The sequence below is a fragment of the Clupea harengus genome, chromosome 5 (assembly GCF_900700415.2).
Source record: "Clupea harengus chromosome 5, Ch_v2.0.2, whole genome shotgun sequence".
NCBI classification, from domain to species: domain Eukaryota; kingdom Metazoa; phylum Chordata; class Actinopteri; order Clupeiformes; family Clupeidae; genus Clupea; species Clupea harengus.
The window spans coordinates 4,145,974-4,164,478 of NC_045156.1; the positions used below are offsets into that span (position 1 = coordinate 4,145,974).

Consider the following 18,505-nt stretch of genomic DNA (forward strand, 5'->3'; position numbering starts at 1 on the left):
TCACACATATGCATTTGACCATATTTCAACAGCAATGCATTTAGTAGGTTTAGAGTAATAGTTTGTTTTAATGGAACTGATTATTTAGGGAGTTCATGGTCCAATATTTAGCAAATAGAACCTTCTATTGAAAAGGTCATTGAGATGTGACTGCGGACAGATAAATTAGCATCAACAAGGCACACTTCTATTGTTCAGTGGAAGCCCCATCAATGGGCAGAGTGTGGGAAAGCTCTGGAGAGGAGAATCCCAGTTCCTGGGTCATTAGCATCCACAGTCCCACTGGAGATTCCAGAGAAACACAAGGGGAAAGGCCCCTTTTATTTAGCATATCAACAAACTAATAAAATGATGTGTGTGTATGTGTCAGTGTCTGTGTGTCTCTCTGTGTGTGTGTGTGTGTGTGTGTGTGTGTGTGTGTGTGTGTGTGTGTGTGTGTGTGTGTGTGTGTGTGTGTGTGTGTGTGTGTGTGTGTCAGATATTTCAACAGTATAAATATCCATAAAGCCAGTCATACCACAGTTGCATTGTATGTTTTCACACAATAAAATTTGCACCGACAGACAGAGGCACAATTAAGGCAAGTCAAATTAAAGGTTAATGGTATTAACATGATTTTAGTCGAGAGTCAGTATGCCATGACTTGGTTCTGCCGCAATGCCTAAGAATGAATGAGCCAGGTAATATAAAAATATGAACTGTGTTCATTTCCCCGTTCAGTTTAAAGGTTTACCGCCAAAGAAGTGAACAGTGTACTGATTAGCTATATTAACTGTATTTCTTTCTTTTAACAGACACAGACATTGAGGCCCTTTCCCTTCCAGATGGTTTGTGATGTCATCCTCTGTTTAGGGCACAACACAGAGCTGATAGCCGTCATTCCTCCACATGGCTGATAACAGAAGCTTTAGTGATGAAAAGAGGAATGAGTGTGGGAAACTCAAATGAGCGACTCTACCAGCCACATGACAGAGGATGACATCTGTTACATTTACATTTAGTCATTTAGCAGACGCTTTTATCCAAAGCGACTTACATATGTGCGACTTACAATGTATACACATTTTACATTTACACTGATGGCACACTGCACATCAGGAGCAATTAGGGGTTCAGTGTCTTGCTCAAGGACGCTTCGACAGGGAATCGAACTAGCAACCTTCTGATTACTAAACGACTTCTCTACCACTGTACCACTGTCGCCCCTGTTACATCTGGAGACCTGAGGGGACGGTCTAAAGAGGAGTCTCCCTCCATTTTGAACCCTGGTGATGTGGAGCTTTCACAATAAATAGAGGAATGAGTGTGGGAAACTCAAATGAGCGACTCTACCAGCAACATGACCCAAGAAACATCTGTCAACCTCCACTGGTGGTGAGATCAGGAACAGTCTGAACAGGATTTTCCCTCCATTTCATAGGAGAATAAAGAACACATTGACAATGTTTTAACAGGCATTTGTGTGTGTGTTGACTGTTATCTGTGAGGAATACAACTAATCTTAAAGTCTAGTATATAGTATCCGTAATCTAGTTATAGTTTGGGTAAGGGTTATGGTTTGTGTGATGTATACGTATAGGTATATATATATATTGGGTTAGTCAGAGGTACTTGATAGTGATAGTGAGAGGTCTTTGATAGTTCTTTCATGATTTATACCTTAACAATTAATAAACAATCAAATATACAGGGCAGTCCTTTCCCACATCCACACAGTGGGTCTGTGGGTCTCTCTCCATCACCCCCAACCCAGCACCTGTTCCCCTGAGGTTTGACCATTGTCCCCCAGCAGTGGGAGAATCCAGCATGTGGCAGCTCCACACTCCTCTGTAGCTCAGCCATTGGCTTCTGACCATGGGTAACCAGCCCAAAACCCACACATTCATATGGAGGTGCATAAATAGAGGAGATGAAGCCAGTGCTGATCAGATTCACTCTACACAGAGAGAACTACTACAGCTACAGCTATGGCTCCTACAATCACTTCCACAGCAGATTACCCAAAGAAGCATCTAAGTCTGACAAGGTAAGTTAAAGTTGAAACCCCCTTTATTCTAATTTTTATATTTTACCTGTTTCATTGTTCTACTTTTACTCCGGCTGAACAAATGTATTCATAATACCTTGCTCATTTTGCAGCTGAGAAAGTCAATGCGCAGAGATCGCATCAACAACTGCATCGAGGAGCTCAAGGCTCTCCTGGGTCCATAGCTCCTCTACCAGCAGCCCGACTCCAAGATGGAGAAAGCCGACATCCTGGAGATGACTGTTTGCCTCCTGAGACAGCAACTCCAGCATAAGACTCTTAAGACTCAGGGTTTCTCCGTGTGTACCCATAAGGTTGTTCAATTCCTGTCTAAAGATGAGGTTCCGACACAGCCCCTATGGAACAGTTCTGAACTTCTTTCAGACCTTGAAGCTATCATCTGATGAGGACATGCAAGAATCATCCCTGCCTCAGTTTAGTGTGCTGGGCCAGCACACACTGAGCAAAGAGAAGAGTCAAGCCAAGAGCGCCCTCTGGAGGCCCTGGTAGAAAACTACAAACCAAGATTCTTCTAGCTGACAGTGGTCACAGTGGTCTGAGATGAGCGCCCAAGGACATTCATTCTTTAAAAATAGAATGCAATTGCAGATGTTTTAAACACTTTAAACATATTGAAATGTTCTTTCTAGAGATAACGTATTTGAAAGCCATTACAAAGTTAATGTCTTCAGTGAAGGTTTCTGCTAAAATGAAAAGCTATTAGGATTTTTGAACATACTAGTTTCAATCCTTGAATCCACAATAATGATGGCCATGGTTGTACATGGTAATGCTTCCTGACACATGTCAAACGTATGTTGTTTTGCTTAACTTTTAAGCATGTTTTATTTTTTCTCCAGAAAAAGTTCCTTCATTGACGGAACAATCTATTTAGATCTCAACTCTGAGAATATGTACACTTGAACACTGTCTTAATATTTCAGAAAATAATGTTATCTCCACTATGTAGGACTAATATGATCCATTCTCTGAAATGCACTTACAACTGCCTAGAACGTGAGGTTGCTGTTGTCTTTTATAAAGACTTGTTTAATATAACCTATTCTATTCTATGTATCAGTCAAGACCAAGTTATTGAAACAATATCTGTGAGACGTGTCTGAATCTGACAGAACATTTCAAATTATTTTTCTTTTGTAAGAAACTGACAATAAAATATCATTATCATCATCATTATTTATTCAGGGAGAATTGACTGAGCACAGGGCTCTTTTGCAGCAATGCCCTGATTGAGGCTACATAATACAGAAGTACAATAAATAAACAAACCATAACAAAACAAAACAGACAAAATAAATAAACAAAACACATTAAACAACTCAGAAATTAAGTATATATATATATATATAAAAAAATAACATAAAGTAAAAAAATTAAATCAGATAATCATTTAAAACAAGAGCATTGAGGCACATCCTTAGCATCTAAAAGGCTCTTAAATTGGTTGACAGACAAATACTTGGTTAGTTTCAACTCCACTTCATATGCTCTCTTAAATACCCCTTGATGGCGTCATTCCTAATAGGCTGGTGTGTTTTAGTCCAGATGCAAAGACCCTTGATCAGTATTTTGCATTTTTACTAGCAGGAAGGCCACTGGCAAACTTTATTACATCACACCAGCAGATTCAAAAGTTTAACTGATTCCATTTTCCTGCTATTTCTCATTTTTAACAAACGATCCACCTGTTTGAATGCTCTTTGAATAATGAAATCTTTTGTAACCACATGTAGCAGGACAGTAGGGGAATGAAACTTCTTGACTAATGTGAGGGGTAATGAGACACACTTGTATTGTTCCTCCATTGAAGAGCAGTGAATGGAGAGAGTGTGGGAAAGTGTGGTGGACTCTCTCACAGACCCCCCGTGGGACAATGGTCTCAGAATCCAAATCTCAGACAGCATGGCTGTCTCTAACACGGCTAGCTATTTGTTGTAGATATCAACTGAAAAATTCTTCATGAGTTCAAACTAAACGTTTAAAACATTTCCGACAAGATATAATTAGTAGCTATACTGGGGGGGGGGGGGGGGGATTTTATAACAAGACTTTTTCTATAATCAATTTCGGCATTGTGCCGGGCAAGGCCTCATCAAAACTATATGACACATGACTTTCATGACATGAATTCAGCAAGTGTTAGCTGCAAATGAGAATACAAAATCAGATTGATTATCCAAAAGCCTATGTCATGATTCTTTACAGGGGAATACCTCTATAACACCGTCCATGATGTTCCCTTTGGGTGTTATTTAGGAGTCTTTTTGAACATCCGTCCACATGTGTACAGATAACTTTTAAGCACCATTTAAAAAAATGTAAATGTTACACTGAGTGACGCTATTCGTCGTTGTTGATCGTGAATTATATGTATGTAGTTAATAGTTTGTCTACATAGTTGTGCTTTAATTAAGCTGTTTTACTAATATTATATCAGTTGAAATTCAACGTTAAGGGGAACTTCTTAGAGGTGGCTGCTGAGTGGAATTACCATTGAGAAGACACACTTCTATTGTCAAGGAGAAATTTTACTGGGGGGGAGTGTGGGAAAGCTCTGGAGAGGAGAGTCTCAGTTCCTGGGTCTTTAGCATCCACAGTCCCACTGGAGATTCCACAGATACACAAGGGAATAGGTATGCATTGTGGTTATTGTGTCAACATGCTAAAAGTATTTACTAAAATGTTTTAATTACATATTTCAACAGCTTCAAATCCATGGAGGCCTTGCATTATATTATAATTACATTGAACATTTTGATTTTGAGGGAAGGCACTAATAACTAGTTGTTAACAGAGGATGGATGTCCTTGTCATTTTACTTGGCATTCCATGAGACACAGTTTAGGCCTGCTGACAAATCAAACCATGTGTGATCTAGGCTGCTTCAGAAATAGCAATATATTTATTTTTTTGCTTTAATGCCTGCTGCTTGAAATGACCATTATTACAAATGCTCAATAGTCAACATGACTGCACTAACCATATTTTCTTATTACTGTATTTATATAATCTAACTTACTGTGTGATGCAATGTGTTTATATCACAACACAAAACTGACAGTTGAACATATTTTATTTGTGGTGACTAGAGCAGCTTTTATAATACTTGTGTAGAACAAACATTCTAGCATTAAGACAGAGGAAACATTTGTTGCATCTGTAGTCCTCCACTGTCAAAGGGTCCCACAATTTCTGCCATTGACACTGAACAGACAATTGACATAGAGGAATACAAAAGTCTTTAAGTTTGTTAAGGTTTCGGGTAAGGTACTAATTAATGAAAGTCCAGGTTCAGGGTTTGTGTGAGATAAGGGTTAGAGTAATGCTGTTATAATGAGGATGAGTTGAAATGTAGTGGTGAATTTGAGATAGTTGATTATATATTTGATAGTTTGTAAATTATTAAATGATCCTTTCAAATGGGCTGTAGAAATGATATATTATCAAACACGAGGTGGAAACGTGTTGGGATACAAGAAGCAGGAAAATATAATTAAACACATTTTTGAAGCAATATTAATGTAGAAAAAGTAAATGGCTTTCATATTGATTAAGATAATCTAGAATCTGTGGAGTCAGCATCATTGACCCCAACATCAGACAGCAGATTAACTCTCCTCACAGGGTCAGTGCTTTCCCACATCCACACAGTGGGTCTGTGGGTCTCTCTCCATCACCCCCAACCCAGCACCTGTTCCCCTGAGGTTTGACCATTGTCCCCCAGCATGTGGCAGCTCCACACTCCTCATTGTCCTCTGCAGCTCAGCCATTGGCTACTGACTGTGAGAAACTCCAACCAGCCCAAGACCCACATATTCATATGGAGATTGGGGAGCATAAATAGAGGAGATGAAGCCAGTACTGATCAGATTCATTCCAAACCGAGAGATCCGCAGCAGAGATAGTGAACCATGGCGCCATACCCTAATTCCCAAACAACGGTCCCGGAGGAGCACCTTACTCTGCGTCAACAGGTAATTGAAATTTACAACAAAACTCCTCATTATTTTATTCATTTATCATTGCTATGACGGTTTTATCTTTAAAAATGTTGCATTGTGAGGAACAAAGTCATTAACGTGTCCTCTTCCTCTTTGCAGCTGAGTGAGCAAGCGATTGAAAAGATGCACAGAGACCATCGATCTATGACAGCACTGATCAGCTCCAAAACTCCTGAGTTCCTGAGCAAGCACCTGGGGAAAGCCAGCCCTGGAGATGAAGCGCCTCCACTCCATGAGGCCTTTCCCGTCTTACGAGCCTGTAACGCAGGGGACTCACCAAGCGTGCCTGAGGGATTTTTCACTCCCTACTCATGAAAACAGAGAAAACGGCCCAATGGAAGACTGCTTAAACTGGTTCCCGTTTCTGCAAGCAACCTGTGATGGCTACAGGCAGGAGAGCACCCAGTGTCAACAGACAGCCTCAGTGCAGCCTGCCCTGAACAAGAAGAAGAGTTCAGCCAAGAGCGCCCCCTGGAGGGCCCTATTGAATGCCCCAGACTGACACTCATCTGGCTAATTGATGTAGATGGAATGCCCAGTGACAAATGTTCCTCAAAGCTTCTTTAGGTTCAAGTCTGCATACGCAGGGCTCTGTATAGTATTGAACTACTATGATGGTTATCATTGTTATTAATTATATGTTTCAAATGAGATGTTATAATTAATATTTAACGGAATCACTGATATTTGTGTGCAGAATTTTCTGTTAAACAGAAAGGTTGACAACATTAATTTCCTTTTTTGAGGAAGCCTAAAAGCATTGTCATTATTATCTGTTTTCTACAGATTATCTTTGAACATACCACACTGGTATAATCATAATCAGATTCTTGGCAAAGGCAACTTTCATTTTTTTATCTCTTTTTGGAGATTTGCAATATTTTCATTTTGAAAATATTCATGGTGTCTTCTATGAAGATGTCATATATTTTGAGTAATTGAATTTGTCAGAGACATTTCACCTTGAAGAAAACTTATTTTCATGTTTTTTAATCACCATTTGATAACTGTCATACTTGTTTGATTTAAAACAAGAATTTTCCTCTGGTTAAACAGGCGTTATCTGCCATACTCTGTTAAGAGTTATCAAGATGTTTATATTGTATCAATATTTGCCAAGCCTCACATGATCTCCTGTGGGACATACAATTTCTCATTGGTGAGATATGCTTTACACAAAATAAACGTTGGTATCAATCACAATTTCCTTGGTCAGAAGTCAGTTATTAGAATGCAATTTGGGTTTCATTGAAGAGATTAGTTAGATAGACCTTCAATAAAATCTCCTAATGATATAGTATTCAGAATTATTTTGTTATCAATTTAGGCTAACATTTTTGATGAGGTATCATAGTGATATGATGTGTGGATTAGCATTAGGTCCTTTGACATGATGTTGTGAAGAAATGGATAACAAACAAATTATTAAATACAAGGAATGTTTAATAAGTGTCATCAATGCAACATGATTTGAAAACAATCATTGCTGAATTTGATCTTGGGGTATGTCATGTCACACAACGCCTTTACAAAAGGCAATACGCTTAATTGAGAGAATGCACTCAATAATGAATTGATCATTACACACGTAATGTAGACTGATGTGAACTGCCTGAGAAAGTCCTTTCGGGTCGATAAGTTTTAGAACTCTATAAGCTAATGTCACACCCAGTCCAAGTCCAGTGTGGTGGACCATTCTCATGGTTCACTTTACCATGGTCTCCACAAAGATTTGCGCGCTCTTAATGTTGAATGTTGTTTTGACGGCATGCGCGGCTCTGTAGACAGACGCGTGTACATGCTGGTTCTCTGATGGACATAGAAGCGTTTAATCTGCTCCCTCTCCGCAGGTTGCAGTGGTGCGTGTAATGACAGGTGACGGAGTGTTTCTTGCAGACAGTGCGAGAAACCACTGTGATAGCTTTCATTAGATTTTGAAGATGCTTGTTCCCTCAGGAATTGTACAGCCATCTCTAAAATATCAGCTTTTTCCAGTCTGACGGCCTGCTCTGGACATTGGTCTGTTTGAAGTAATGTCCTCAGCTCCTCGATGCTGTTGCTGATTCGGTCCCGCCGTATTTTCTCCACAATTATTTTGCGAAACTGAAACAAATGAAAGTAACGTTAATATTTAATACCAGTTGCATTTTAAATATGTATAGTCTAGGTATAGTTCCAATAACTTAAACAAACAGTTTCAATAATCAATGCTGTTAAAGTTACCTTAAGGCTGTCTCTTATGCCTGAAGGAGGAACTATTTCGCCTGGAGATTCTCTTTTGCACTCGTACGATGCCATAGTTGAAGTTCTTTCTTGCTGTTGCTCGTGTCTGTGATGATGCCAAGTGTTGTCGGAGCTATTTATACTTCCGAACGGCAGTCTGATTCACAACACCTTGGATGTTCCCACAGTCTCAGCCAACCGTTGAATTACAGCCAATGGTGGCGATATATGTTTTATGATTGTCTCCGGCTCTCCTAAAAACGTGTGGGACTGCTACCTCTGTCAGTCTGGGAAAACAATGACACGAGCCTCTGGGAAGCGCACCTAACACCTGCTGGGACAGCCATTGCACGGACTGTCAAGTTATGGTGAGGTGATAAAGTTCCTCAGCCACGCTTCAGTCCTTTGATCTCAACATCGTAAAAAGCACTACATGTGAAATACTGTCATGGGAAACCTCGCCACACGTTCTCAATAAATAACAGAAGGATACAAGGCAGAGGTGTTTTGCCAGACACAGATTACTTTATTCCACATGTCTCTCTGTAGGGTTTAAGCTTCTGTTTATTTAACAAGATCATCTTTTGAGGCTTTTGTCCATACTTACATGAAGGCCTAATACACATTACAGATCCTATTTGATATGATTTAAAAGGTTGTCAGGCATGCATACCCTTGTCGTGTGTGCCATTAAAAACCTGACAAAGGTCTTAATGCAAAAAGTCTGACTCACCAGTTGACAGAATCTCAGTCTGTCACTCTATCAGAGCCTGAGCCACATATGGATATGCAGATATGCAGAATGGAAATATACAGCAACTGTCATACACGAGTGCTTTGTAAACAGAAGGTCTGTTCTGATAAGACTACAATAAGCCCCCCCTCTCATCTATTCACCATCTGCAGGAGGCTTATCAGCAGCAGGAGGGTTCCCAGGTAATAAAACCGCTTGTTTGTCCTCACACCAAGCCCATTCATCTGTGTCTGTCTGTGCAATTACCAGTTCGCCATGAAAGTGTCTCTCGTGCAGAAATCTCTAATTCTGCATCATTATTTTATAAATAACAAATGCATGCTTGCCACATTTTCACTGTTACCTGGACTCACAGAAATGAAATGGGCAAATAGCATTCAATCACGTGTTCAACAAGAAATATGTTTCCACTAACACTATACTACATCAGTTTGTGGATAAATAGTGAATGGGTGGTTGTGTTTGTGTGTGTTAGGGGGGGGCGTATTTGTAGTCACACAGATTTATTGAGGAATGTGTGTAATTTTGATTTGAGCTGTTGAGGCCGCCTCACCCACTGGCCAGGGAGTGTGGGAAACCTAATCTTGCCCTGGACTCATGGCTTTGTAATGCTAATGAGCTCCTATAAATAGGGGAGTGAGCTTCTCATGACAGACCACTTGCCTTCCTCTGACAACACACGCTCTTGCTCTCTCTGCTAGAATGGCACCTACAATCAGTTTGGACATTTGCAACTCTGAACTCTCCAATAAGGAAAAACATAGAGTAAGTATTTCTTGAATTATCTGTAAAAAATTATCTTCTTTTAGTATGAGTACATTAGAATGGGTGCATGTTTTCAGGTGACACTTTGCATATAAAACACTTTAAAATGAGTTAAAATATTTGATGTAGTCAAATAAGACACTAATCAAATTCTTCTACCTCAATTTTAGCTGAGAAAACCTGCTGTGGAGAAGATGCGTAGAGATCGCATCAACACCAGCATCGAGCAGCTCAAGGCCATGCTGGAGAAGGAGTTCCACAAACAGGACCCCAACACTAAGCTCGAGAAAGCCGACATCCTGGAGATGACGGTGGTCTTCCTGAAGCAGGCGCTGCAGTCCAAAAGCTCGGTCCCCCAGCAGGCCCACAGTGACAGCTACTCCCAGTGCTGGAGGGAGACCCTGCACTTCCTCTCTCTCAACTCCAAGGTGGACTCCTCATCCCTGCGTCTCAACCACGGCCAGGTTACCCAGAATACTGCCAGGGACTTCTCCCCAGTGTCTCCAGTCATGTCACTCAAACACAACCAGACACCGGAGAAGCAGGGCGCAGTCGCACAGAAGTCTGTCTGGAGGCCCTGGTAAAAGTAGCTGCTCAAACTCATGTGAATCTGAAGTTGAACCATCATTGTGCGCAAAAAAAACTGTGTATATTTCCAGTGTAGACAGACTGTGCCTGTTATTATGGAAATGGAACAGAATGGTGTAACTTTGCTGTGAAGTCTGCCCTGTGGGTATTGTGCTTTATATCTACCAGTAAGGTGTGTGTTTCGCCTGAAAATGGCTGTACATCTTGAAGATGAAGATTGTGCTAGTGGTGCCCTGTCACTCTAGTGTGTAACTCCTATGGAGTTGAATAGACTGTATTTGATTTAGAATACCAATTGAACAACTCATTTAAAAAGTGGTTGCCTTTTGTAAAGGATTGATTGGGTGCCTGTTGCATCTTTTAACATTCCCTGCCTTACCATTTGTAATGTACATTGAAATGTGTAATTTGAAATTTACAATATATATATATTTTATACATGTATTTTATGGTTAAAATGTGTTCTCTGTACTTCAATAATTATAAAGAATATTAACAAGAGAAACTGTTTGGTGTTTTGTTGCTTGGGAATGCTTGTGCCAATTCAAATAATGTGAATACTACAGTCTTGTTCTGAACAAGTTGAATATTACTGTGCTAATCAGCATAGACATTAATACTTAAGTGGTTCTCTATTAGCTTAAAGCGACCATCCATAGTTTACAACTTCTAGTTTTCAGCTCACATTAATGACTATTTAAATACATATTTATATTAATACATATATATTTGGTATCATAGAACATAGATGACTACAGTTTTTGGACTTTTAGATATAGTTTCAACAAATCACAGGGGGTAACAAATGACATGACTCCCCAACTTTTCACTATCATCGAACCATTACTTTGTACTACTTTACAATGTCCCACCCTAATTATTTGTACAGGAAATATGTAGAACAGAAAAATACAATATGTATTACAAAAATATTTCTCAACTACTTTTATTACTACTGCTCATTATTGCTGTCTCCTTAATGTAGTCAGTTGACCAACTCATGTTAAGCGCAGATGAAAGAAGAAAACATGCTCAGCTTTGCAAGCTGATTGTAAACATATTCCTGCAAGAGCAGCAACCAATGAAGAGGGTTTATTATTATTATGAATGTGGAAGATACTTGTTTTTTGTTGTTCTCATCCATGGTAGAGTGAGTTTAAGAATAGGTAAAGGTTTCATTCACAGAACTAGATTTTCTTACTAGCTTACACGACAAAAACCTGCCTGATATCTGCACAAATAATGCAGATTAGTGCCTTATTCATATATTTGTTCCCATCATATTCATTGATGTAGAGGTATTATTTATTCAAATCACTCACTAGTAGCAGTTTCCTTTAAGTTGGTGTGAAGGCAACAAGCTTAAGAGGAGTCTGTGTGTGTGTGGGAGTGTGTGTGTGCGTGAGTGTGTGTGTGTGTGTGTGTGTGTGTGTGTGTGTGTGTGTGTGTGTGTGTGTGTGTGTAGGAGCGCATGGACGTGTGTGTGTGTGGGGGGGGGGGGGTGGCATGTGTGTGCATCAGTGAGAAAGAGAATAAGAGAGAGGGAGCGTCGACGTGCCGGACCCATGTTTGTCCACCATTCCCACAGTGCAACAGGCGCGGCAGTGTGCTGTCAGGTCTGGTTTCATCAAACAGCTGGTGAAGCCTGTGGGAGAGAGGCTTGTGTTGACTGTCACATGTGTGGAGCCGGCTTCTCCCAGGATTTCCCACACTCCAGACTCAGGCTTCCCTTTCATCACCAGCACAAAGGAAGTGTGCCACACTAAATTATCCATTAGGCATGGTAGTGTGAGTTCTGACCCCTCTCTACTTTGGGCTTCCCCTCTAATCTATCCCCAGGGAAAGATCCGACTTGTTGCTTCAAGAAACATCACTAATTTTGTCAATTTAAATATGATACGATGCTGATTAACAGTGGTGTCCATTTGCGCAATTAGGAATTATGTAAAGGATTACAATTAAACTAAGCGAGAGAAAATTACATTGTGTTGAATATGGTCAGTCAGTGATTCACTAATTTCCACACTGGAAAAGTCTACCTACATAGAAGTTATTCCCCTTTAAATAATGCTGTTCATATACAAACCTTTATTCTGTAATAAAGAGTCTGTTGTATTGATCTTGTCTTTTTCTCACACGCTCGGCATGCGTAGATGAGGAACGTTACTTCCCAAGCCTGAAGCCCTGGCCTCCTAAACCCTGGGAGTGTGGTGGGATGACATCTTGCTGGTGTGATGATGAGGCTTTTACTGCCACTGGAAGCCTTTGGTCTGGGGTGGAGGTGAGAGTCAGGAAAGAAGTGTGTGCCTGAGCGTGCGTAAATGTGTGTGTATGTGTGTCTCTCCCCATGTCTGTGTGTGTGTGTGTGTGTGTGTGTGTATGCTTGTGGAGGATTAGAGGCTGGCACACCCTAAGTACACTGGCACCCCCTAACCTCCCATCCTCCCATTACCGACACACTCCAACACCCCCCCACCCCCTCACACACACCCCCCGGCTTGTCTACGCAGGCCTGCCTGACTCTAAGCCACTGATGTTATCAGGTCTTGCAAGCTGCTCCGTGATTGGCTAAGGAGTGTGGGAAAGCGGTTAGAGCTTGGGACCCAGGCCCTCTGATAAAAGCAGTACATGAAAAGAATGGCGTTGTGTGGTATAAGCTGCTAGTTTACAACACATTTTATTGCCATTTAGGTAGCAGTTTGTCTGAGTAATCCACCCCCACCCATTTCCATCTAGGAATAAATGTGAATTACTCATGTATTGTACTTGAGGGGAACTTCAAGCCGTGAAAGAGTATTATGGATTATTTTGACTGCAATGACATCTCATAATATAATGAAGTTGTACATCTTGTGCACACTTATTATTATCTATCAAGCCAACAACAGTTGGCTACAGCATCAGGCTAAGTGTTAGAAAAATGAGCTTATAATGTTTTTAGATTTTGGCTATTAAAAACTGTCAGTGATAGCTCATTAATGTGACGTTTAAAAGCATTTGTGTTCCAGTGTATGCCTACAAACTCAGGTTTTCATTCCAAACATTGCTTTCGTTATTCTGATCCTCCTTGTCATCCTTGTCAAGGGCTAGTACTTTCAAGCATTAGTACCATTGCCTTACATGATTGGATATTGAAAATGTTATTATGATGGGCTTTCATGGTAAAAATGAAGACAGACGTTAGGGAAATGTAAGATATATAGTATTTTATTAAGTGACAGATGCAGACACACAGTGTCTAAAATAAACGTTTTCACCATTGTGAAAAAAACAAGGACAGTTATTTTAGTCGCCAATATAAAATGATTCACCAAAATATAGGTTCAAGTGCACTATATATAATACTCTGATTCTGAGTAACAATTCAGTTGTCAACATGATTTCCATATATGCTCCAGCCATTGTGGAGTAGCTACAGCTCCTCCGCTGCATTAAACAATTCAATGCAAGGCAAACAGCTTCTTCCAAAAGAAATACTTCAACGTGAAGTGTACATAATTTAGCATTTAGCTTCTCTTTAAGAGAAACATCACCGCACAAGCTCTTATTCCATTCAACATGAACAGAACTAGCTACATTAAACATTTGGAAATATACATCTCCTACACACTATGATGGTTCAACAGCCATCAGGTTCACATGAGGGTCTGAATGAGTTTGTCTACCAGGGCCTCCAGACTGGCTTCTGTGTGATGGCGCCTTGTTTCAGTGACACCTCGCTCTGTTGAGGAGAGACAGGAGACTGGTGTCCACCTTGGAGTTGAGAGAGAGGAAGTGCAGGGTCTCCCTCCAGCACTGGGAGTAGCTGTCACTGTGGGCCTGCTGGGGGACCGAGCTTTTGGACTGCAGCGCCTGCTTCAGGAAGACCACCGTCATCTCCAGGATGTCGGCTTTCTCGAGCTTAGTGTTGGGGTCCTGTTTGTGGAACTCCTTCTCCAGCATGGCCTTGAGCTGCTCGATGCTGGTGTTGATGCGATCTCTACGCATTTTCTCCACAACCGGTTTTCTCAGCTAAAAAAGAGGAAGAACAAAAGTTTGATTAGTTTCTAGGATCACAGCATCAAAGTATGTATTCAATAAAAGCCAGATAAAAAAAAAAAGATAAAAAATGTTTTTCAATGTACATGGACCAAAACTTACTTTATGTTTCTCCTTGTTGGAAAGCTTTGAGTTGGCAAAGTCCATGCTGATGGCGGGAGCCATTCTTGTAGATAGGAAGAAAGAGAGAGAGATAGAGGAGTGTTCTTCTCAGAGGAGGGCAAGCAGTGTCTGAGCTGAGAGTGGCTCCCACTCCCCTATTTATAGGAGCTCATTAGCATTACAAAGCCATGAGTCCAGGGCAAGATTAGGTTTCCCACACTCCCTGGCCAGTGGGTGAGGCGGCCTCAACAATGGCAGAGGCATCAATTATTTCATGCTTAACTGGCCTTACGGCCCAAAGCAGAGGGACTGGACTTTTGCGATTGCAATAGCACATCCTAAAAACAAGCAGGTCGTTACACTGGCTTTTATTACCTGGGAAACCTCTCCCTGACTAATAAACTGTCTGCAGATGGGTAGTGGACATGGTGTCTGACTGACAAGGCAGCATTGTACAAGAAAGTACAAGATACACTATACCTCGGAAAAAAACATGCATGATAGGCTGATAGATTGCGCATGTCAGTGTCTTATTTCTAAGTATGTGACATGTTTGTGAATGACATTCATGAAGGTTTAGTTATGTAACAGTAACGCACAAATCACTCTTGGCATGTAGTGTTTTTTTTTACCAGACTCATATAGAATATCTGCCTGTTACACACACACACACACACACACACACACACACACACACACATACATACATAGATAGATAGATATACACACACACACACACACACAGTCACACGAATGCTCACATTGTGCATGTCAATTGACCACAATTATCCTGTCCCCTTGAGGAAGGCACACTTCCATTGTTGGGGGCCCCCACTTCCCCCTGGGGAATACTGGGTAATAAATGGATAGTGTGGGAAACCCAGGCAGGATCCTGCTCACACGTCCTCCAGTCAATAGAATCCCACCCTCCTTACCTCCCCTACACCCCCCTCCCCACACACACACACTCTTTCTCTCTCTCTCCCACACACACACACTCTTTCTCTCTCTCTCCCACACACACAGCCAGGCACTCAGGCACACACACACACACACACAGATACACACACTTTGAACCAGCGGCAGAGATCAGAGGCAGCTCTGGACTGTGGGACGCGTGTGTGTTCCCACTGCGTCTCTCCCGCTCTCACACATCACCTGCTCTGAACGCTTACTTACCCTTCACCACCACCACCACCACCCCAGCCCTCCTTTGCCTCTCATTAACCGCACATGTGCCTCAGCATCTGCTACTGGCCCACTGTTTACAGTACTAAGGCATGATTAAACAGTAGGGATGGGAACTTTTTTGGAAAGTTCAAGACCATTGTTCTAAATTGTGTTCTCTTGTCCATTGGAACAGGTGTGCTTAATACAAGGATTAGGATGAGACAGTTGACTTAAAGTGGAGTTCATATTTACTGTACTCATTACTACAGCTGGATATATAGGCGTTATGATGTATGTGTCAACAAAAAGAAAAAATGACACAAACAAAAAAATAATCTAGACTTTTACTAAGCTATTGGTTCAATTTAAAATGATGCCCTGAGAACCAAAGATAGTTTGATCGTAAGTTGAGGTTGTCATGGTGATACCTCTGCTCGCTAGCCAGATGCTTGGGCATTTTTGGAGGGAAATCTTCACTCCACTTCCCTTTGTTTCACTTCTGCCTCATCCCTCAAGCTGAACGTTTCTCACCAGTGACTCACTCATGACAAACTATGCCAATTACAGAGAAGGGGGGGACGTCAGTGTGGGGACATTGTTTGGGTCTGATCGCATTCCAGCATGGATATTCTCTTCATTCAAAAGATAAAGACTTGGCCTTCTAATGAGTCCCCTCACACACACACACACACAAACACACACACACACACACACACACACACACACACACACACACACACACACAGTGGCACACTGAAGCCAGCTGCCAGAGTGGCTCAGCAAGGCTAGAGGAGCCCCTCTCCGGTGTGGAATGTGTGAGAGCTCAGACCTGCGCCTCTTTCCCACACTTCAGCCCCATTGAGCCTGCACTCCTCCCCGCTGCCACTGATCCACCGCCACTCAATGGACCATCTGGACCTCTTCTTGTCAGCACAAAAGCCCCCACCACCACACCTTAGAATGGCCTCAGGTAGTCTTCTGTCAGAAGCAGAGGATAACATCATTCCTGTCATGCTTGACAGACCCACACATTCACACACACACACACCAGCACACTCACTCTAAATAAGACAGCAACCCCAAAATATCTGGGCAGTTACAGTTGCTACAGTTGCTTGAGAAAATAGCAGTTTCAACTCAAACTTGCATTAAGTGCAGTTAATTTGGTTTTCATCACAATGCCAATGTGCACTTCCTTTCCTTTCAAAGCGGGCCACCAACATGCTGCCAACTGTTGACACAGTAAAAAGGAGGGTTCAAATGAGGCAGAAGGTATTGAACAAAGCCACAGTTTCCCACTCCGAGTGGCTTTTCAGGGCCCTTGGCTTGGTGAATGCCCCATCATGTGATACTGGAATGCTATTGAGCCTGCACCCACATCAAGGGCGCGAGCAAGTGAGCTCCAGAGAGGAGAGGTCAGGATATTCCCAGATCCTGAGTGAGCGGACTGGCAGGGGCACCACACACTGAGTATAACGCCTAGCATCTGCCTCTCTCTCTCTCTCTCTGTGTGTGTGTGTGAGAGAGGGCCCCAGTTGGGACACACACACACATATATGCAGTACATAGACTCAAAACCTACTTTGAAAGACCTACCAAGACGGCTTTACTACAACTTCCCTTAAAAGTTTAGTTTTCTTTCTTTCTTACTCTCTCTCTCTCTCTGCTCCCTACCTTATTTTAGTTGCAGGATAAACTTCTGCTCAAGGGAGTAAACCACACATTTCCAGACGCCTGTTGAGAGCGTTCTCTGTAAAATGTTTTAGGTTTATAGGCTACAGATACAATAAAACACATAAGGCTAATTGATTGATAGATTTTTGGGACAAAGAGGCTTAATATATAATGGCCATTTTATCAGCCTACATGTGTATTGTTATCAAAGGACACCTGCTGCTCTATTCATTTTAGTTATACGTTTGTGAATAGCACTTTGAATAGGCCTAGATTAAAATGAACATGATATTGATTATGAGTAGGCATAGGCCTGTTATTTTGTTTATGTGGTTGTTATCATGTTGTTATTGATACCATTATATGTTTATTTCATAATTTTATATTTAGAAACCATGTTTCATGTAGTTACTAACTGAAGTGAAATGTGTAAGAAAAATTGAGTTCATTTTTTTTTTTAAATGATTAACAATAAAATAATTAATGATGCGTGTAGACAAGGTGTATGACCTCAGGAAGCTAACTTTTAAAAGTTTCCCGCGCACATAAAGCAGCTGCTCTTTTGAGCTCACCGGCGTCGTCTTCAAAGACTAATCCTGGAGGCTATGTTGTCGCAACTTTCCCACCGCACCATTTCAATGGCAGAACAAAAGAAGTGTGCCGTCGTCACCATCACATTAGTAATGGTCTCAGTAAAGCACCTCATTCCCAGGGGATTGTCCTCTTTGATAATTGGGGACAAGCACAATAGGCTAATGTTTTTTTTTTTTTTAAATAATGGCGCCAAAAGACAAGTGTGTGGAAAATTAAATGACTGATGGAAAAGTTCTGATCATTAGACTTGCCTGTATATCTATATAATGCAATATTTTTTATTTTGGTTAAATATATATAAATAGAAAGAGAGAGCTAAAGATGAAATAGTCAGAATCACTTATAGACTAATGTTATAGCTTCTGACCATTGGAATAGCCTGATTTTGCATTCCTTATTTTGGGCGGGAAAGTGCAATGTGCCCACCACTTAATTGTTCAGCAAAGTTCATTCATGCATTGTCAGTTGTTTCCCGCCATTCCTGGGCCATTCTTCAGTATGAATGGGACAGGGTCTTAAAATGCTGTCACGGGTCATGTAGTCAACTAT

At 41.2% G+C, this 18,505-nt stretch overlaps 2 protein-coding genes and 1 pseudogene across 2 annotated transcripts; 2 read left to right on the forward strand and 1 right to left on the reverse strand.

Moving 5' to 3' along the window:
- Positions 1 to 1,967: 1,967 nt before the first annotated feature.
- On the forward strand, positions 1,968 to 2,574 carry LOC122128525 (annotated as a pseudogene).
- Positions 2,575 to 9,501: 6,927 nt separating this feature from the next.
- On the forward strand, positions 9,502 to 11,264 carry LOC105912131 (transcription factor HES-5-like). The gene is made up of 2 exons (XM_012841044.3): positions 9,502 to 9,790; positions 9,961 to 11,264. The coding sequence occupies exons 1-2, from the start codon at positions 9,728 to 9,730 to the stop codon at positions 10,372 to 10,374; spliced, it is 477 nt and encodes a 158-aa protein (XP_012696498.1). The 5' UTR covers positions 9,502 to 9,727; the 3' UTR covers positions 10,375 to 11,264.
- A 2,294-nt stretch (positions 11,265 to 13,558) lies between these two features.
- On the reverse strand, positions 13,559 to 14,875 carry LOC105912132 (transcription factor HES-5-like). The gene is made up of 2 exons (XM_012841045.3): positions 14,519 to 14,875; positions 13,559 to 14,389 (listed from the first exon to the last, which is right to left on the reverse strand). Exons 1-2 carry the CDS (start codon positions 14,579 to 14,581, stop codon positions 14,084 to 14,086), a joined length of 369 nt encoding a protein of 122 aa, XP_012696499.2. The 5' UTR covers positions 14,582 to 14,875; the 3' UTR covers positions 13,559 to 14,083.
- Positions 14,876 to 18,505: the final 3,630 nt, after the last annotated feature.

Excerpts from the sequence above, each read along its gene's own strand:
- LOC105912131 (XM_012841044.3), top strand. The coding sequence starts at position 9,728 with ATGGCACCTACAATCAGTTTGGACATTTGCAACTCTGAACTCTCCAAT. Across the intron at positions 9,791-9,960 it reads CCAATAAGGAAAAACATAGA|CTGAGAAAACCTGCTGTGGA; the intron begins GTAAGTATTTCT and ends CCTCAATTTTAG.
- LOC105912132 (XM_012841045.3), bottom strand. The coding sequence starts at position 14,581 with ATGGCTCCCGCCATCAGCATGGACTTTGCCAACTCAAAGCTTTCCAAC. Across the intron at positions 14,390-14,518 it reads CCAACAAGGAGAAACATAAA|CTGAGAAAACCGGTTGTGGA; the intron begins GTAAGTTTTGGT and ends CCTCTTTTTTAG.